The sequence below is a fragment of the Coenobita brevimanus genome, chromosome 29 (assembly GCF_032717465.1).
Source record: "Coenobita brevimanus isolate Jiangsu-jjx chromosome 29, ASM3271746v2, whole genome shotgun sequence".
Classification (NCBI taxonomy): Eukaryota; Metazoa; Arthropoda; class Malacostraca; order Decapoda; family Coenobitidae; genus Coenobita; species Coenobita brevimanus.
In genome coordinates this window covers 39,777,812-39,799,327 of record NC_136982.1, presented here as the reverse complement: position 1 = coordinate 39,799,327, position 21,516 = coordinate 39,777,812, and the positions used below count along the sequence as shown (strand labels likewise).

Below are 21,516 nucleotides of genomic sequence, written 5' to 3'. Positions count from 1 at the left end.
ACGAATTATCTAAGATCACTGAATAGCGACAAAATAACACTGAATCATTCAACACTAGGAAAACCAAAAATATACAATTTACTAATAGGCAGGTATTGCCTGATTCCTATATTACCTTCAGTGCTACTAAATAATCCCATCTCTAAAAGGATTGAAATTCTCTGTGTTTCACCTAACAATGCCCACAGTTGGACCTTTCATGTTAGATCACTTGCTAAAACCGCTTAAAAGAAATTTGAATTATTATACAGAATCTGCAGTTTCATCACTGACGAGTAGTTAGCTGTAATATACAAGAGTCATGTGCAATCTCAGCTGCAATATTGCTCACCCTTGTGGAATGGATGTGGAGAAGTTGCACTAAAACAATTGGACAAAATTCAGAAGACAGCTATTAGAATTACTAATAACCGTACTATTACAAATGAACTACCTCCCCTACAAGTAAGAAGGAACGTTGCCTCTCTTGCATATTTTACAGATAGAGTACTTTTATGGCAAATGCTCAGACGAAGTTGCATCCATTGTGCCACCTGTCCGCACCTTCCCCCACGCTAGACGGGCATCTGGTAGTGCTTATGACTGGACTGTCACAAAGCAAAATTGTAGAACTTTTGCACATCAGAATTCTCTTATTATGAATGGAAGAGACTTGTAATCTGGTGTCTGGATGGTTTTTATTCTTCTGCTTTTCTTTCCTGTGCTTTGTTACTGTAAAAAAAAAAAAGAAAAAAAAAAAAGAAAAAAAAAAAAAAACTGCGACGAGGTTGTAAAGAGAAATTAACACAACATCTTGAGATGAAAAATATGTATATGGTTTTAGTGTCCAGGAAGAGAGAATATCGGAATGGTCCAACAATAGCGGTGCACTTGATATTTACTGCTCGATATCTTTATGTGTGGCTAGAATGACTCGGTCTCCTGGTGTGGGCGTGGGAGTAGAAAATAATACATGTTTCTGGCATGGGTTGGTCTCCTTGTGTGGGCGTCGGAGTAGAAAATAATATTATGTGTTGCTGGGACGGCTCAGTTTCCTGGTGTGGGCGTGGGAGTAGGAAATAACGTCATGTGTGTTGCTGGGACGGCTCGATCTCTTACTGTGGCTGTGGGACTGACAATGGGAGTGGGATATAATATACGAGGCAGAATAGACACTGAAAACGCCGACTGAGCCGTTCCAGCAACACACAAGAGATCGCCCGGCGAAGTGGAGCAGGAAAATGATATATAGACCACACTCTATAAACTCCCAATCTTGAACTTTGTTGTTGTTATTGTTGTTGGCATTATTGCTGTTATTGTTGTAATCCTAGACTCATCTGAACTTGAACCCAGTGGACTGTAGGCTGAAGCTGTCCTCCTGCAGTCCACCAACCTTCTTTTCGGGGGACAGGGAGGGAGATGAGGAACATTTGTTACACCAGCCAACAGAACCAGCCATTTACACCAGTGCCACCATGGGAAGACTTCCCTCCTACAGCCCACAAACATCTCACAGTTACATTAGAATGAGTGTTAATCCTTTCAGTCCGATGACGTGGTTTATATTCGGTTTTTACTTCCACAGCCAATAGGTCAGAGTGGATGAAGATAGGAGAGGCCTTTGTTCTGCAGTGGACTGACTCAGGCAGGTGATGATGATGTTGTTGATGATGATGATGATGATGATGATGATGACGATGATGATGATGATATTCTACCGCCAGACGGGTTTATTCAGTTCTGGAGAGACTTTCGAATGGGAACAGTTAGATACATCAGTCACTAATCCCTTCAGTAATTATGGTTTCTCCAAAGTTAGAATATATCGTTCGGTGTTAGCAAGAATGAAATTTAGAATACGTCATCGAACTGAAGGGGTTAAGAGAAAATACGAAACCCAAGGAGCACTCAGGGCGAGCAACATCTGCTGCCTTTAATCGGTGTCAGGGCCCAAACTTTGACGCAGCCCAGTGACTGGACTTTCAACCAATAAAATTCTTCTCAGAATCGGATTACTTCACCCTTGCCTGAGGCTCAACCTTCCATTAATCAGGTTCAAATCGAATCAAATATCTTTGAGTTGGCCTTGCCCTGTGGCCTGAACATAGACCTATTATTCAAAAAAACTATTTGACCCTCAGTCCTTCCACCAACCTAGGTTCATATCGGATAAAAATGAAGAGTACTTTTCGGAGACACACAAGCCTAAACACAAAGACACAAACACACCGAGCAAAATAGTACACCCACCGCGCCACGGAGTGCTTTAGTGTAAGAACAATCATTAGACTGCAAGGGTTAAAAAAAGAGGCCATACTTACTTTACTTGCTCTAGGTATACGGCCGGTGCATGTGCCGGTTGGGGGAAGATGGACGCCCCTGCCCAGCATAATCCTGGGTCACCCCTGGGCAAGACATAGTACCCGTTACCCCATCAAAAGGTCGTAAGTGGATGGTTACTAGAGAATCCCAAGTCTGCATGTTGATAGGATATGGCTGCTTGTTTCTTACCCAGGGAGGGGTTATGGACGATATATTTGCTGTGCGATTTTTTACTTGATCGGATGGTATTTAGAGGTCCTGACATTTGACCACTTTTTTCTTTCATTCACGGATAATAGCGACAACAAGGTCAGATACCAATGTGTGGCTTCATGAAAAGTCTCCAATATCTGAGCTGAGTAAATCTCGTTTACCAAGTATTATGGATGTGTTACTCCTCTTCATTTATCATAACCACACCCAAAGTAAAACAGATTTACAAAGCATCAAGGCTGTAATAACGGCTGTCTTCAAAATGTGGTCCAGAACCAGTTCGATTATGGCAACTGCCTTCGCTCATGCATCAACGAAGCTGTGATCTTTGATTAAGAGGAACAAGAGCAAGAGTAGAATGACATACAACATGCAGCGCGGGGTATTCATGGCTGATAATGAGGATACTTTTGATACTGTTTGCTCAGATGCCCTGACTCGGCGAGATCTCCCTCTTGAAGATAAGAAATTTCTCTTTTCCCAAGGGGTTGATCCACAAGGGAGTTATATGGGCACTGAGGTTCGCAAATTCAGTTTAGCTGCACAAAAGAGGGATAAAAAGAAAATTTCTCTAAAAGGAGCTCATTGGCGACAAGCAGAAGAGGCCTTAGCTGTTGGAGTCACAGGGGAGGCATTCTGTGACAGCAGCAGCACATCGTCGGCTGATGACAATGAAACCGTTGCTTATGGACCCAACCCAACAAAAGCTCCTCAAATGATAGCCCGAAAGACAGTATTAGTGACCTAGACCTGGCAGCGACTTGGCATCGTGAGGGCCTTTCTGCTCGTAATGCAACAGCAGCCAATGCTGCGAATGCAAAATCCATGGGTCTTGGTCTTGAAAAGGTTCCATCAAAGTGCACGGTCCACCGCTTCCGCCAAAAGGCTCGGTCAGCAGCAGGGACCCATATTATTGGCCGCCTCGAACAGCTTCAGCCTCGACCACAGCTCCACTGGGACTCGAAACTACTTCCTGATGTCGGATGCGACCTCAACCCAGTTGACTGGATTGCTATTTTAGTGACTGGAGATGGCGTGAAAGAGCTTTTTGGAGTACCAAATACAATGAGAGGAACAGGGCAGCAATTGGCAAATGCAGTCCTCATGCTTTCACCTCAGCAGGGATTGATATGATCATAGGCTTGGTATTTGACACGACAGCTTCGAACACAAGGCTAGTGCAGGGGGCGTGTATGTGTTTGTGGAAATAAGGCTATCTCTTCTGTGGCTAGCTTGCCGACATCACGTTCGTGAAATTCTCCTGAAGGATGTCTTTGTCGTGTGCCTAGGAAACCACCTGACCTTGAAATTCTGCTGTTCAAGAGATGCAAGGAGGCTTGACCATCAATGAGCCACTGTCATTTGGATACGTTTGACGGTGATTCACTCGCTATAGCCTTCATTAATGTTAATGCCTGCCTCTCACAAATGCGACTCGTATTGGATTTTCTGCGCAATGTCCTGAGAACCGGAAACCATTCTCGAGAGCATTATTAAGAGCTACTTCGATTGAGCCTCCTGTACCTCGGGGGAGACTTAGGACACTAAAGGTTTTCGCCCCCAGGAGCATGTCATCAGGACAGATTGATGGTAAAAGCTATATATTGCGTGAAGATAGCACTATTTCAGTGATAGTTCTCCAAACTCAGTCACCAAGAGTGGCAGGAAGTGCGCTGTGTGGCCCACTTCGTGAATCTCGTATACGTACGTCACTGGCACGAGGCTTTTGTCGCCATCAAAGCACCTAAAAAAGACGTCAGCCTTTGTAAAGTACTGTGCCAGTACTCTGACAAGGACATTGGTAACATACAGTAGCTTACCAAGCTATGCTCCGTCACATGTGGTATATCTTGGAAGACATTATCTGTCTTGTACTGCTTGCCAACAGAGTTAATGACGATTAGAAACGTGAAATGACGGCCAATCTGAATAAGAGCCCAGTGAAGGGCCTGAAGCAGGTTCATAGCAAAGGTCTCCAATTGGCTGGCCTTCTTAGTCCATGGGTGACGAGCCTGTCCACCAAACTGTTCTAATCTCTCCAGGTTGAGCCCATGTTCCTTGCCAGAGGACCTTCAACATGGCACTCTGACGGTAACTTCCGTCATGCAAAGAGACGTGCAGAAGACCTGAAGGTGGTCAATGATGCAGCAGAGAGAGGCATCACCCTCTCTGAGAAATTCCCAAACAAACCTCTGTGCCGTGATGAAGAACGCCTCCAGTTCCTCCTACGGACTGTCCACTTCCACCAACAGACTGTAAGAAGGAAGGAATGATGGCAGACCTCATGAAGCAGATGTTTATGTAAAATGCACTGATGCTAAGATGATATTGAGGTCTTTTGTTTATTTTCTTCATTTTTGAGAGTGTCACTTGTTCCAGTAAGTTTGGGTAAAGAAGAACTTATGAAATAAAGTATTGTGTTATTTAAATGTCAGTAGCAGTTGTTTCATTGGCTGACACTGAAAATATTAAATGAAGTATTCAATCGTTGGGACCTTTAATTAACCTTCAGTCTTTCTGAAATTTTGTAAAAGTTTTTTCATGCGCGACACCAGCGGGGCACAACACGAGCAAGATTGCATCTCGATGCTTTTTTCTCCACCCTTACGTTTTGGGACACCCTAATGGTTACCATCGTCCCGAGAGGTACTAGGTAAGGGGGCAGTGACTAGGCCTACCGCGGAAATGACGTGGGGCCAAGGCCCCGGAACTGACCATGCACAACACTCCAAGGCAGGGAAGTCATTCATATTTACCAAGTACTCAAAGTCCGGGATGAGTCTACAACTCATACATATCTCCTATACACAGCTCATCCTCTTGGGAGCTACAGTATGCCTCCTCCTTTTTCCCTGCACCTCGCCAAACGGAAAGACCCTGTTAACACCTTAGCGAGGCGCCGTCTGCCACAGGAAGGTATCTGCTTGTTGAGGTCGATGGGTGTGATCGGCCAAGCAGATCGGGGTAGAGCAACAATTACAGCTTCGCTTGCTAGATGAAAGATATACGTATCAGTGATATTCTCCCCTACAGGATCTCTCTGACGTCATCCAGGACCAGTGTGTGTTTACGAAACTGGTAGTGGTGTGGAGGTGACGGTGATTTCTATTACACCACCTGACTTCACCTTCATCCTGCAGCGATGGAAGCAGTCAACACCTTCATTAAAAGAATAACAGGTGAGTTCACACACACACACACACACACACACACACACCATGAGTGATGAGACGAGTGGGGACGGAGTGGGATGGAGTGAGGGAGGGTAAGGTCAGGGTACCATAATCTCTGGAGGATGGCAGGTCACACCTCACCTCAGTAAAACCATTTGACACTGCTCAGAAGGAAATGATGATGCTCAAGTTCAGTCCGACTTGAAATTATTAAAAGTAGATTTCCTCTTAAAATCAATAAGAATGTTTATGATATTTTATAAAAAATATTCCAGATATTTTTTATAATAATTTCTGCTACAGTGTACAGCAAATATGATTCGCAGACACAAAAAAAAATAATATCCCATGATAGTGTACCATATAATTAACGTAGATGAGAAACATGTCACTAGAAATATGATTTTCAATGTCTTGAGGATCTCATTTCTGAAATGTTCTCATCGACCTCTTAGTGTTTGTACATTAAACTAAAAATTATTTTCAAGGTCTGTGTCAGCCTGTCTAAGCGCACGAAAGGCTGCATTCAGGGAGGAGGAAATTTGTTCTGCCTGATAAAATGTATTAAATCGGTTTATAGTGATGTACTGATATTTTCCGTGATAGTATTATTGTTGTGTGAAGTGAATGTTGTGTTAGAGTTGTGGTATTATCGGGGTGATGTTTTCGGTACTGACAGCCAATGTTTCAGTGTCCTTATTGTCTTATTAGGATGGCACAGTGTAACGTATGTGTGTGTGTGTGTGTGTGTGTGTGTGTGTGTGTGCCACTGATATGATACGCGTATTAACTCCACAGGATGGGTGCCAGCTCGGGTAGTCCTGGGCTCCATGGCGCGGCTGGGGTTCATCAACCTGTTCCTGGTGCGAGTCAACCTGTGGGTGTGGGTGTGGGTAAACTGGGGTAGAGTATTAACAACATCTAATACCAACAGGCTGGTTGCCAGCCAGGGTGGCTCTGGGCGCCATGGCGTGGCTGGGATTCATCAACCTGTACATGGTGCGAATCAATCTGTCCGTCATCATCGTTGCCATGGTTGGACGCAACACATCCGATGCCACCCACTCCTACTGCCACAACATTACAGGTAGCCTAGGCTAGGCCTACTTTCACTATTACAGGTAGCCTGGGCTAGGCCTACTTTCACTATTACAGGTAGCCTAGGCTAGGCCTACTGCCACAACATTACAGGTAGCCTAGGCTAGGCCTACTGTCACTATTATAGGTAGCCAAGCTAGGCCTACTGCCACAACATTACATGTAGCCTAGGCTAGGGCTACTGCCACAACATTACATGTAGCCTAGGCTAGGCCTACTGCCACAACATTACGGGTAGCCTAGGCTAATCCTACTGTCACTATTACAGGTAGCCAGTTTAAGCCTGAACCACCCACACTTTCTGCGACAATATTGTTCTCATAGAGAGGGTAGCTCATTTAGTCCTCACCAGCTCGGGTTTAGGTTAAAGTTGTGTTTACGTCACGCCTAAACTGTAAATAATAAAACAGAACAATGACAATAAACAGCATTCACAGAACGACGTTATAACTTTTTAATAAATACTGCTCCTCCGAAATATTTCTGAAATCAAAGCATATGTAATCATCCCTACATTTAGGTACAGACTATGGCATTTTACACACACACACACACACACACACACACACACACAGACACACACACACACACACACACACACAGTGGTAACGCTGTCGCTTGCCAACTGGTGGACGGGAGTTCGCGCCTCGTTCAGGTTGCGAAAAGTTTCACTGACGAAGTGGGTGGTTACTGTCCCCCTTGAGCAAGGGGACGGGTGTGTGCGTGTGTGAAGGTCACAGCCTTGCCCTTAGATCGGACTATATGAGCTCTCAGCTCCATTCCGGGAGGGTAAAAGCTGGCGATCACGACCATCAAGTGATCCTGACCGACCCGGTGAATTACACACACACACACAGTGACCCCCTTGGCCGTACTAATGTGTGTACTGTTGTGTTGCAGGTGGCGATGTGGGTGAGAACCAGTCGGACACCACCACCACCACAGGAGCCCTTCAGGTGACACTGGCACCAGCTACATTACACATTAACCATCACATAACTGCACTACCAAACTTGCTTCTCTTGATGTTTAGCACACACACACACACACACACACACACACACACACACACACACACACACACATATATATATATATATATATATATATATATATATATATATATATATATATATATAATGGCAGTGCAAACCATTTTTCACTTATTCGGAATCTGTTGCTAATTTAATGAGGGCTGGTGTATCATTCTATGTGATTTCCTTTCTGTTGACAGTGCTACTTGTCCCAGTCAACAGTTCCAGCCACTGTTAACTGTTCATTGACTCTCTCCCTGTCCTTCGGTGCTGTCATTGGTCGGCTGTTGTAACGGGTGGTGCAGCAGGGAGAGTTCGACTGGAGTGAGACTATCCAGGGTCTGGTACTGGGCAGCTTCAGCTATGGATATGCTCTGACGCAGGTCACGTCAGGTCCACAGCAAGTCCTCTCGTTTCACTCTTAAGGAACTGTGACAACATGTCAGGACAAAATGTCTCTTGGATATAAATGTGGTCATGAGTACCAGTAACTGTAATTGCATATAATGTTAATATTTGTGTACAATAATCTTCATAACAGTGCTTGTGTGGATGGATTGTGAATGTGTGTGCGTGTGTGTGTGTGTGTGTGTGTGTGTGTGTGTGTGTGTGTGTGTGTGTGTGTGTGTGTGTGTGTGTGTGTGTGTGTGTGTGTGTGTGTGTATGTTGCAGGTGGTGGGTGGTCGGCTGGCGGAGGTGTATGGTGTGAAGCGGGTGTTTGGTGGTTCCATCCTGGCGGGGGGCGTGAGCAACCTGCTGTCTCCGGCGGCTGCCAGACTCCACTACGGGGCCCTTATCGCACTCAGGGTGTTGCAGGGCCTCTGTCAGGTTAGTCCTTCCCCTCGACTTCATTGTACCACCTACACAGACGTATTTATGTTATGACAAACACGTCTATTGACTATGTGCCTTCCGTCCCGCCAAGAAACCGTCATAGTAGGGTAAAGAAACGAGTGTGGTGAACTAACGTATGGGTGGGATGAAGTGAAATGCTGGTTGGGCTGTGGGGTTAGGGTAGAAAAATATAGTATACCCTTTAAAAACGAGTGTTTAGAATTTCTCACCACCCTCGACTTTTCCGTGAGTCCACCATGAGGTCACAGTTCATTTAAAGCAGACATTAAAAAGGGTTAGGGGTATAGGGATATAATAAATGGAGAGAATTATACTCTAGAAATACAAGATATTTAATACTTACAAATATCTGTTAGACAATACTGCACAGATTTAGCCAGATGCAGCCACAAGACAGAGGGAGTGAGCTAGACTAATAAGTAAATATATATAAAGAGGAAATAAAGCCCTTCACTGATATGTAATGACAAGCCTTCACACAGATTCTGGCACCTGTGTAGTAGTTTGCCATAACCACTAACCAGAGTAGATATTGCCCTGTCGTATTTCATTGATGACCCAAAGCTCTTAATTACATTTGTGGTTAGCTCTATTAAATTCAGTGGTTTGATACACCCCGTTGACCTGGGCACCAATCTGTGTATAATTTCGAATAAAGTTAGTTAGATATACATAATTACTGGATGTGAGCAGGTCAACCAAGCCAGAGAGTTATCCTAAGAGAGTAATTTACGGTGGTGTATCGTAAGTTTGAAGTAACAGTATATCTTTAACATCAATAAACCTGGATAGGTAACGTAGATATAGCTGATACTACCAAGAATATTACCGGTGTTTACATACAAGGTTGGAATTATGTATAAAGTATGGAAGAATGGTAGCGTATGGTAGGCTGGACGAATTATAACGAAAAGTATAAACTACGAAATGAACAGAATATGACGTCTATTAAATGTAAAAATATAATACTGTAGGTAGTAATTTTAAATTCAGTAATTATACGCAGATTAAATTATAAGAACATGAGAGGATTATTGCAATAGGCCAGTAGCTTGGTCAAGAGTGACTAGACGACTAGAAAAAGACAAGGATAGTAAAGAAGGACGTGGAGGAAGTGTATTGCCGGGTGTACGTTGCCTGTATCGTTGCCATGAAGGTCGCATAAGAAACGACTCTGCAGATCTCGCAACACTTCCTCCAGAGCAATTTATTTACACGTTACACTTCAGTATCCTGCCATATATTACTGAGGCAAACTCTTTCCATATTAAGCCAGTAATAATAACATATCAGTGAATACTAACACGTGATATACTTTAATAAATCACTGACAAAAAGGAGTTACGAAGTCTATGATGCGGTGATACGCTGAATAGGATGGCTGCTCTCTCACTGGTCTAGTCAGGCTTGATGTTTGGTAATAATTTTTGTGTACTGATGTTTTTCTCAATTTTGAAATAATCAGTAAGAGGTGCAGTAATACAGGTTTAACATCGATAGAGGAAATACAGTAAGGAAATGTTGTATTACACTTATATTAATGTAAATAATTACTCTCTTGGCGTAAAATTTCCATCACTTCATCTTCAATACTGAGTTAAATCACAATATTAACATTATAATACGATGCTAGTCTCGAAGATGTGGTATGGAAAGGATGTAGAACCATTGTATTCATATTTTAAAACATGGGTGACATGAACTGCTACAGGACGAAAATCTGGGCCAAGTTAGAGTAAAAGGAGTGTAGGTTATCTTACTGCCTTCTGGATGCGAACCCGGTTGACTGCAGGCTGAAGTTTCCCATCTCCTGCAGTCCTCCGTCCTCTCGGGGTATGGGGATGGGGTTAAGGGACATGGAGGCAGTGGACCCGCCATTTATATCGGTGCTACCGCGTGAAGGCGCCCCTGCTAACGCGTGAAGGTTTTGGTTGAATGTATTGCCTTATAGTAGTGACACTGGTAACTGGTAACCTGTAACCGGTAACTGGTAACTGGGTGTCTTCTGGTACTTAGGCTGTGTCGTGGCCCAGTATGTATGTCTGTTTGGCCCAGTGGATCCCGCCCGTGGAACGACCTCGCTTCATGGGATACGTCGTCTTCGGTAACCCTCTTGACCTCGTTTTACTCTGTTTCATGTCTGCTTCACCCTGTCACATGTGCAGTTTGGTACATGCCTCTGTTACATGTACTTGTTTCACTCTGATACATGTCCCTGCTTCACTCTGGTATATGTGTACTATTTTACATGTCCTTGTTCCACTCTCGTGCATGTTCTCCCTCTACTACACTGTTACATGTCCCTGCATCACTGTTACATGTCCCTGCATCACTGTTACATGTCCCAGCATCACTGTTACATATCCCTGCATCACTGTTACATGTCCCTGCATCACTGTTACATGTCCCTGCATCACTGTTACATGTCCCTGCATCACTGTCACATGTCCCTGCATCACTGTTACATGTCCCTGCTTCACTGTTACATGTCTCTGCTTCACTGTTACATGTCTCTGCTTCACTGTTACATGTCCCTGCTTCACTGTTACATGTCCCTGCTTCACTGTTACATGTCTCTGCATCACTGTTACATGTCCCTGCTTCACTGTTACATGTCCCTGCTTCACTGTTACATGTCCCTGCTTCACTGTTACATGTCCCTGCTTCACTGTTACATGTCCTTGCTTCACTGTTACATGTCCCTGCTTCACTGTTACATGTCTCTGCTTCACTGTTACATGCCCCTGCTTCGCTTTATCATGTGTCCCTGCTTCACTCTCTGCTTCAGTGTTACATGTCCCTGCTTCACTCTGTCACGTGTCCCTGCTTCACGCTCTGCTTCACTGTTACATTTCCCTGCTTCATTGTTACATATCCCTGGTTCACTCTGTCACGTGTCCCTGCTCCACTCTGTTTCATGTCTCTGCTTCACTCTCTGCTTCACTCTGTTACATGTCTCTGCTTCACTCTCTGCGTCACTCTGTTACATGTCCCTGCTTCACTCTGTTACATGTCTCTGCTTCACTCTCTGCTTCACTCTGTTACATGTCTCTGCTTCACTCTCTGCGTCACTCTGTTACATGTCCCTGATTCACTCTGTAACATGTCCCTGATTCACTCTGTTACATGTCCCTGCTTCACTCTGTTACATGTCCCTGCTTCACTCTGTTACATGTCCCTGCTTCACTCTGTTACATGTCCCTGGTTCACTCTGTTACATGTCTCTGCTTCACTCTGTTACATGTCTCTGCTTCACTCTGTTACATGTCTCTGCTTCACTCTGTTACATGTCCCTGTTTCACTCTGTCGGAAGTTTGTTTTTCCTTGGACCTCTGCAATAAACATCTAAGTTTTAGTGTGTGTGTGTGTGTGTGTGTGTGTGTGTGTGTGTGTGTGTGTGTGTGTGTGTGTGTGTGTGTGTGTGTGTGTGTGTGTGTGTAATTCACCGGGTCGGTTAGGATCACTTGATGGTCGTCATCGTCAGCTTTTTCCCTCCCGGAAGGGAGCTGAGAGCTCATATAGTCCGATCTAAGGGCAAGGCTGTGACCTTCACACACGCACACACCCGTCTCCTTGCTCTAGGGGGACAGTAACCACCCACTTCGTCAGTGAAACTTTTTTGTAACCTGAGCGAGGCGCGAACTCCCGTCAACCAGTTGGCAAGCGAGAGCGTTACCACTGCACCAGCAAGCGGTGTGTGTGTGTGTGTGTGTGTGTGTGTGTGTGTGTGTGTGTGTGTGTGTGCGTGTGTGTGTGTTTAACTGTGACTTTTCGGCAAGCCTCTAAGATATGACTCTAATAACTTATTTTTCTAGTGTCTAATATATACGGACGCCTGGTGGCCTAGTGGGTGAAGGCTCTCCAGCTGGATGGGTCTGTAGGGGTTTGCATCCAAGGGAGTTTTGGGGTTTATTGCTCACATAATGCCACTCAGGGATGTACGAGGCTGGTCACCCACACCTTAAATGTCAGGACTGAGAACCCTATCCCCGGACCCTACACTCCTGGTGGGGCAGGAAAGGATTGACTGATGTCTGTTTATCTGTCTGTCTATTTAACTATCAATCTGTCTTCTTTGAATTGTCATACGCCTTAATCCTCTAAAGGATGTCCAGAAACAGATCACCTCCACGTCGCCCTGTCCACTGCCATTTGGATGCCATCTCTCGAACTCACACACACCCCTCTCTCACATGCCTCTTCACTCCACCTCATCTTGTATATCTCCCTCCCTCTCTTTCCCTCCACCTCACTCACATAAACTCTAGTCAGTCTCTCAGTCTCCATTCTCTCCACGGCAATGACCTTTTGTTACGCTGCCACAGTATTGTTAGTGTAATCAGTCCATTCTCTCCACATGCCCAAACCATCTCAAAGGATTTCTCTTAACACCTCCAACCACACCCACTTCAGAATAGAAGCATTAACATATTTTTATGATTTTATTTCTGTTCACGTGTTTATGTATTTATTTATTTATTATTTTTTGTCAGGTTCAACACTGGGTACTGCCATAACTCTGCCTCTGATGGGCCTGATAGTGGACGCTCTGGGATGGGCCGCCGCCTTCTACATCTCCGGAACGTTGTCTGTGGTGTGGTGTGTCGTGTGGGCCCTCTTCATGCACAGCACCCCGGCTCAGCACCCTAGGTAGTGCTAGGTGATAGGGTAGGTGTTAGCAGCAGCAGCAGCACCGAAATCTTCATTATTTTCATCGTTGTTGTCGCTATAATCATCTCTATCATCATCATCATCATCAACGTCACCATTATCATCATCAGTGTCATAAGTCTCATCTACTTTATCATCATCGTCGTCGTCGTCGTCATTTTCATCGTAAATCATCACAATTATTATTACCATCATGGTCATCACAATTATCATTCCCATTATCATTGACATTATCATCGTCACCATTATCATTATCATTATTATCATCCCCATTATTATCATAATCATCATCTATCTGTCTGTTGGCCAGCTCCATGCTGCCCTTATTGTTAGTCACGTTTTCTTTCATTCATAATTGTTTAATTGTGACAGGCACTTCTACCCTTCAGAATTACTAGATTCCGACCAAACTTGGACACAATGACCAGTTTGTGACCTAGTTGTGTCCGCTTGGTTTTGGTTGTTAGGCAACTACCCGTTGCCTAACAACGGCCGAAAACCCGCTTTTTTTCTTACGTTTACGTTTCGAGCTGTAGAGGCATTACTAGTGGGCGAACAAAACTCTGACTTCTTTAGGCACAATCTTGAGGTCATTCCGTATTGGAAGTGTGTCATCCATTTTTACCCTCTCCTCTAGTGTTCGAGTGGCAACCCTGCTCCCCAGTGGCTCAGTGGAACTGAATGAAAGTTAGTGTCGACACTCACTTCTAGTCACTGACAGCGCCATCTAGAAGCCGTACGTTTGGTGGGCCATTCCGCGAATTTCAGGTTTTCTAGTTTCACAGTAAGGGGATGGAATTGAATGAAACTTTGCATGCATATAAACGTTAATGAGTTTTATAAGTGTGCTTCGTACATGCTTGACTTATATCCGCCAGGTCAGGGGTCAAAGGTCATCAAGTGCAGAAAAATGAAAGCGCTAAAAATTACTGCCTTGCTCGGCGAAATGCTAAGGCTCCAAAGATTAAACCCTGGCCATTGTTCTTGGACGGAATGTTGCACAGGAGAACCTCCACATAGAAATGACTTCCGTTCGCTGAAAAAGCTTGGTCCGCTTAGAGCTGACCATCGTTGCCTATCAGCTTGTCCTTCTATAGCCAGAGGCCTTAATCTCGTAAGGGGTGGCCACAAGCATATCGCCTCCATGTCGCACTGTCCCCCACCATGTCGCTGCCCTTCCACCACTTCACACACCCCTCTCTCACATACCGCTCCACGTCATCCCTATATCCTCGGTCTCCCCCTCCCCCACCCCCTCCACCTCACTCACATTCACCCTCCACGTTAGACTCTCGCTCTCCATCCTCCACACATGGCCAAACCACCTCGGTGTATTTCTCCTAAGTCTATCTATCACATCCAACTGACACCACAACGTTCTTTCACCTTCTCATTTGTCAGTCTGTCTCTCCATGTAACTCCACATGCTCCTCTCAAATAACTCATTTCCACTGCTCTCACTCTTAACTTGTGTCCTTTCAACAAGCCAAACTTTGCTTCCACATGTTAGAGTAGGTATCACTATCCTGTCGTGCAGTGACTTTTTTACTTCCATGCTCACTTCCCTATTTCTTATACTTTCAAAGAACCAGCAACCTTTCTTCCCTATTGTACCCTTCCAAGCACTGCATCCTCTAAAGCAGGGGTCGGGGAAGATTTTTAGGGTATTACCCAAAAGTTTATTTGAGTAAAAGGAAATTACCCCCAGACGTCAGAGTCAACAAAAACAAGCCAATTAAGTGTACACATGTGTCAATAGTACAGCGGCTGAGCAACAAATATGATGCATGATACATCGTTTTACATCTTGTTCATTAAAACTTACATCATTTATGTGAAGAATCAGTAGCACTGTAATTATACCGTATTCATTTCCTCTCATACCGTACGCATTACCTCCAAAAATTTTAGATTTACCTCCTTTGGGGTAATTTACCCCTGTTGCCTGACCCCTACTCTCAACCTCCATTCTTACTTGTCACACTACCCAGTTACTTAAATGCACTCACATTTTCCATCATCATCATCATCATATCGTCGTCGTCGTCGTCATTCTTATTCTCATCATCATTATTATCAGAATTATTATCATCATTATCATCGTTGCCATTATCATCTCTATTATCATCATTATCATCTCCATCATCATTATCATCAGCGTCGTCATGATGATGAGGATGACGATGGCGATCATTTTCCAGGATCAGCCCTGAGGAGCTTCAGTACATAGAGTCCGCCATCAGGACCTCCGGCACCAGCAGGATGGGGACGCCTCGGGTGCCCTGGCGACGCATACTCACAAGTCTGCCTGTGTGGGCCATCATCGTCTGCGACGTGGGACCCTCATGGGGCTTCGCCTTCTTCTTCAGCCAGCTCCCGACTTTCATGAAAAACATCCTCGGCTTCTCCATCAGAGAGGTTGCAATTCACTGATCTCTTCAGTCTTTTGATGTTTATTTTGTGTTCTTGTTACCTACGGACTGAGCCTGTAAGGGTCTGTGTCAGAGAGATGGCTGGAATTTAGTGTGCACATAATGCCACTCAGGGAATAGGGAGGCTGGCCATCCTTGCTATAAATATTGGGACCGAGCAACCTAACCTCGGATTCCTACGCTCCTGATGGGGGAAAAAAGTAATGGATGATGGATGGATTGTTACTCCACAATGATTTTATTTAACTCAAGAAACACCCTGTACTGAAGGGGTTAATGATGGTTGTAAGTAATCAGTGATAATTTGAATCTCAATTAATTCGACATCCCAGACAGATAAAGGAGTTTCTGACCACGACTGTACTGTGATGAGCAAAAGTTCGCTGATAATCTCCTGACAGGGTTGTGTTTACGAACGATTCTCATTTCATCCTTAATGTCAGAGTATCCTTCCCTACGCTTTTGTGCCGTTGGCTTCATATTACCATTCATTCCATCGCTCTCTGGGGGGTGCGGTAGCACAGTGGTAGCGCTCTGGACTCGTAATCGGGGGATTGCGAGTTCGAGCCTCGCCCGGGCTGCCGTGCCGGGAGTGGTAGCTCGCTCCTGTAACCCTAGCGGGGCTATATAGTCCAATACAGGGCTTAGCTCGGGGGAACTCCATTTCTCCCATTTTTTTCCATCTCTCTCTCTCTCTCTCTCTCTCTCCATACCTACCTACCTACATACTGACCTACCAACCTGCCTGCCGACCTTCCTAGCTATCAGTCTATCTACATATCTGTCTGTCTACAATACAAATCACACCAGTCCAGCCGGTATGGAAATATCTGTCAACATTCACTCATAACAGGATTAATATCTCCTTGTGGCCAGAACGGGGCCATCTCAGCTCTGCCCTTCCTCTGCCGATACATTGGGGCAGTTGTCATGTCCTCCATGGCCAGCTGGGTGATGGCAAAGGGACATCTCTCCATCCTCAACACACGCAGGGTCTTCTGCGTTATTGGTGAGTGGCAGCGATGTAGGGTTTACAGTTTTAGGTTTTGTGTTGAGTTGGAGGAAGGGCAGCCAAATGGCGGGGGACAGGGTGACCTGGAGGCAGTGAGACTGTGGCTACCCCTGACAGGATTAAGACGTCTGGGTATATATATATATCTATATCTATCTATCTATCTATCTATCTATCTATATATATATTTATCTATCTATATATACATCTATATATATATATATCTATCTATATATACATCTATATATATATATATATATATATATATATATATATATATTTATATATATATATATATATATATATATATATTTGTGTGTGTTTTTGGAGAGAGAGAGAGAGAGAGAGAGAGAGAGAGAGAGAGAGAGAGAGAGACAGACAGACAGACAGACAGACAGACAGACAGACAGAGTGCTGGAGAGGGACGCCTTCACGTGGTGGAGCAGGTATAACTAGGTGGCTCTGCTGACTGATTATGCAAACGTCCCTTACCTCCTCCCGTCCCCTGAAAGACGAGGGATGGAGTGCATAAAAGAGGGTAACTTCAGCCTGCAGTCCACCGGGTTCACATTCAGGATGAGCTTGGGGCAACGACAAGTACTGCGGCACAGGAATATTTGAACTTAATGCCCATTGATTGATGAGGGTCGTTAAGATAGGTGATTAATTTCTAAGCCTCAGTCGTCCCTTAAAATGCGACATGCACCAGTTGATGTTATAGTCAGGTCCCTAATTGTACAGCTGGGCAAAAAAAGACAAGGATAGTGTTTGACAGCTGCACCTGGAGACATGCTTATTTAGGAAGTTTTTTTTTTTTTCTTTATAATTGCAGTTTTAACAATTTAACTTTATTTCTTAGGAGCCATCATGAAATTTTTACGCCGGCGAGTTTCTGACACTATTCGGGGAATATCAAGTAGTCTGAGAAATGATCTGCTGTTTGACAAGATACGAGTTCCATCCCAGTGTTGATGGTGTTGTGTGTTGTGTTGTGTTGATGGTGGTGCATGGTATATTGTGTTAGTGCCAGCAGTGTTGATGGTGGTGCGTGGTGAGTTGTTACAGCTTCATTGTGTTGTTTTGCAGCATTGTTGATGATGCTACGTGTTGTGTTGTGTTGCAGCCATGTTAATCCCTGCAGTGATGGCGGTGATGTGTGTTGAATCGTATGTCAGCCTTGTTAGTGCTGGTAGTGTTGGTGATGGTGTGTGTTGTGTTGTATTGCTCCCATGTTTGTGACGGCAGTGTTGACGATGATGCATGTTGAGTTGCATTGTAGCAATGTTAATGATGGTGTTGCATGTTGTATTGTGTTGCAGCCATGTTAGTGCCGGTGGTGTTGATGGTGGTGCATAATGAAATGTCTTGCAGCATTCTTAATGATTGTGTTGCATGCTGTGTTGTGCTGCAGCCATGTCGGTGCCGACGGTGTTGATAGTGATGCTGTTGTGTTGTGTTCCAGCGGTGGTGATGGTGATGCTGTTGAGATATATTGCAGCAGTGTTAATGATGGTGTTGCATGTTGTGTTGCAGGCTTGATAATGCCGGCAGTGTTGATGGTGGTGCTGATCCAAGTCGGGTGTGACTGGAGGGCCACCATCGCCATCTTCTGCATCGCCCTCTTCTTCAACGGCGCCGTCTGCAGTGCCCACTTCGTCAACGTTACGGACATCACCCCAAACTTTGCAGGTAACCCAGAATCGTCGTATCCTGGGGCTAGGAAAATTGCTTTACCCTTTTTATATTAACCTGGCCAATTTTCATGGGGTTAGGAGGGTTACTATCTGCTTTTCACTCTAACTTGGCCCTAAATTGCCATCTCGCCCTCACTAGAGGCCTCATTCTCTTGGGATTAGGAAGAGTACTCATTTCACTTTAACTTGGCCTAAAATTCCCATCTCTCCATCTTGAATGCTGAGAGGTAAGATCAGACTAGCAGCTGACACTATAGTATGATGCTGTTCAAGAAGATGTCCGATGGAAAAGATGCTGAGTTGCAGTGTTGTCTTTAGCTGTCACTGAGCTACGTGAAACTAGATGCAAAGTATGAGAATATGGGCCAGGTTAAGATGAAAGAATTATTAGCTGTTGCTCCTTAACCTGTCCCGGAACTTCATCATTTTGGAGCTTATATCAGGTAGTTCAGTGGCAGAAAAAGATGAAGGACCAGAGCAAGTGTCAGACAGGATCCAGAACACCACCACCGACGCTGGATTTGTGGGGTTCAGTTAGGAAAAATGAAGAATCAGACAAAAGCCTCATACTCGTAAAAAAAAAAAAAAAAAAAAAAAAACTCATGTAGCCTCCTACAGGGACGGTGTTCGGCCTCAGCAACACCGCCTTCAGCATCATGGCCTTCATCGCGCCGGTGGTGATGGGCAGCATCACTGACGGACAGGTAGGGCTCGAGGGGGTCATACCTGCTGGTGGGGCGTGTGCCTTATCACTTTACATCACACACTCACTTCTACCACGGCAGTGAATATAATTTCTCTCTCTCTCTCTCTCTCTCTCTGTTCGCACGGGTGTCGTCATCCCCAAATTTTAAGTCTCATGTATGGAGCATGTTTGAGTATAAAATATGGTTAGACTGCATACCACATTACAGTTAAAAGTCAGCAACGAGAAAGACAGACAGAGCCCATTTCATACCCGTGTGTCACAGATAAAACGAGCGCCAGTAATTTAATCCCTCCGTGATATCAGTCTTCAGAGATGCGGAAAAAAAACAAAAAAAAAAACAGTGTGCCAAGGTCAGCTCAAGCCTCAGATATCATGAGCTGCTCATTTACTGGGTGTGAAGCGTTTTATCTTGGTAATACTTGTAAAGAAAAGGTTACACCAGTTAGTGATTATCCGGTTAGTGAAGGTAATAACAGGTAATACAGGTAAATAAGAGGTTACACTGATCACTGATTATCCAGTTAATGAAGGTAATAACAGGTAATTGGTAAATAAGGTTACACTGATTATCCGGTTAATGAAGGTAATAACAGGTAATTGGTAAATAAGGTTATACTGATTACTGATTATCCGGTTAGTGAAGGTAATAACAGTCTGCTTCACTGTTCTCTTGTCTTTTACTTGCTGTACTAATGCTTTCATCTCCCTCATTCACATCTATTTAGTGAAGAACGATTTTAGTCTCAGCGTAATATCCCTTATCTGATCAAGTCCTAAACCTGATTAAATCCTAAAGAACACGTCATGGCAAGTGTACAGACAAGAAAAAAATGAATCTAACAGAATATGTTAAGATATTCTGTTTTTGTAATCTATATTTATGGTACTGGAGGGGGACGCCACACCGCGTAGAGGGGCACTGATATAACAGGCTGGCTCTTCACTTCCTGTACCCCACAAAAAGAGCATGGTGAACCGCACGAAGGAGGTTGCTTCAGGCGGCAGTTCAGTGGGTTCAGATCCAGATGACCTTGGGCTCAAACAGTAACAATCTACATTTATAACTGCATCTTCTTGTGTGTGTGTGTGTGTGTGTGTGTGTGTGTGTGTGTGTGTGTGTGTGTGTGTGTGTGTGTGTGTGTTTATTAGTTCTCCCTCTATCTTTTATCTCTTCTTGCATTCCTGATCCTACCTAACCTTTCCTTTGGATGAAAAAAAATAAGAGGTCGGTCGAGATGATGATGATGATGATGATGATGATGATGAGGAGGAGGAGGAGGAGGAGGAGGAGGAGGGGGAGGAGGAAGAGGAGGAGGAGGAGGATATGTATGTGGCAGTGTGTGTGTGTGTGTGTGTGTGTGTGTGTGTGTGTGTGTGTGTGTGTTTCAAATGATACTGATGTATGTGTCTGTGTTTATGCAGCAAACCCTGGGCCAGTGGAAGAAGGTGTTCTGGGTGTGCGTGCCCACGAATGTCCTGACGGTGCTCTTCTTCCTGATCTTCGCCTCAGGCACCGTACAGCCCTGGAACTACCACCCCGAGGAAACCACTGACCCCGCAGCCACCACCATGATCACCGCCAACAACCCGGACGAGATGGAGGAGAACATAAAAAAACAGTTAACGCCTCTCCACCGGAACACGGAAGACAAGTAACACATTTCGCCACCACCACCACCACACCAATTCCACCCCTCAACTTAGACTAAACGGAGGAGAACATGAAGGAACAGTTAACGCCTGTCCACCGGAACACGGAAGACAAGGAACACATTTCGCCACGTTCCCCCTGTCCAGACGAGCAAGGGGAACGTAAAAGAGCAGTAACGAATCTCAGCATCACCAGCCCAGCTGAATCAAAGCAATAGAGAAGTGAAGTAACAAGTTTTTCCACCACACCCATCCAACAGGATCTGGACGGGAACATGAGGGAAATGGCAAGAGAATCCGCCACAGCCATCACCACCACCATCAGCAACCCTTAGCACGGGAGAGGAATGTCAAATCTCAGGAAAGGATGTGATTTTGGTGGACAAAATAATTGACTACGATGATGATTTTTTTTATTGTATCATTTTACTCAGTTTGTGATATTTTTCAGACTGGTAGGGTGATGTCACCTTCTTTACTCCATCAATACCAAACAATAAAATCATCTGATAGCTAGGAACAGTGAAATGGCGTCATCGTACTGCCGAGTTAAAAACAGTGACCAGGACAGAAAAGACAGCCGAGAAAGACAAAGCTCTTGTCTTGTATATTATAAACTGCACACTAAATCTATAAAGGATTTGAGAACTGTACCTTTAAAGAGTAACTAA

At 44.5% G+C, this 21,516-nt stretch overlaps 1 protein-coding gene across 1 annotated transcript; it reads left to right on the top strand.

Moving 5' to 3' along the window:
• The first annotated feature begins 5,659 nt into the window (after positions 1-5,659).
• On the top strand, positions 5,660-20,851 carry LOC145395013 (putative inorganic phosphate cotransporter). Its single transcript, XM_080268758.1, has 13 exons — positions 5,660-5,696; positions 6,489-6,593; positions 6,625-6,777; positions 7,689-7,744; positions 8,131-8,205; positions 8,495-8,650; positions 10,694-10,781; positions 13,171-13,327; positions 15,550-15,766; positions 16,657-16,789; positions 18,326-18,481; positions 19,105-19,190; positions 20,618-20,851. Exons 1-13 carry the CDS (start codon positions 5,660-5,662, stop codon positions 20,849-20,851), a joined length of 1,653 nt encoding a protein of 550 aa, XP_080124884.1.
• Positions 20,852-21,516: the final 665 nt, after the last annotated feature.

Bases quoted from the DNA above. Each gene is read 5' to 3' on its own strand.
- LOC145395013 (XM_080268758.1), top strand. From the start codon at position 5,660: ATGGAAGCAGTCAACACCTTCATTAAAAGAATAACAG. The intron at 6,778-7,688 runs GTAGCCTAGGCT...GTTGTGTTGCAG, and splicing joins CTACTGCCACAACATTACAG to GTGGCGATGTGGGTGAGAAC. The intron at 18,482-19,104 runs GTAACCCAGAAT...AGCCTCCTACAG, and splicing joins CATCACCCCAAACTTTGCAG to GGACGGTGTTCGGCCTCAGC.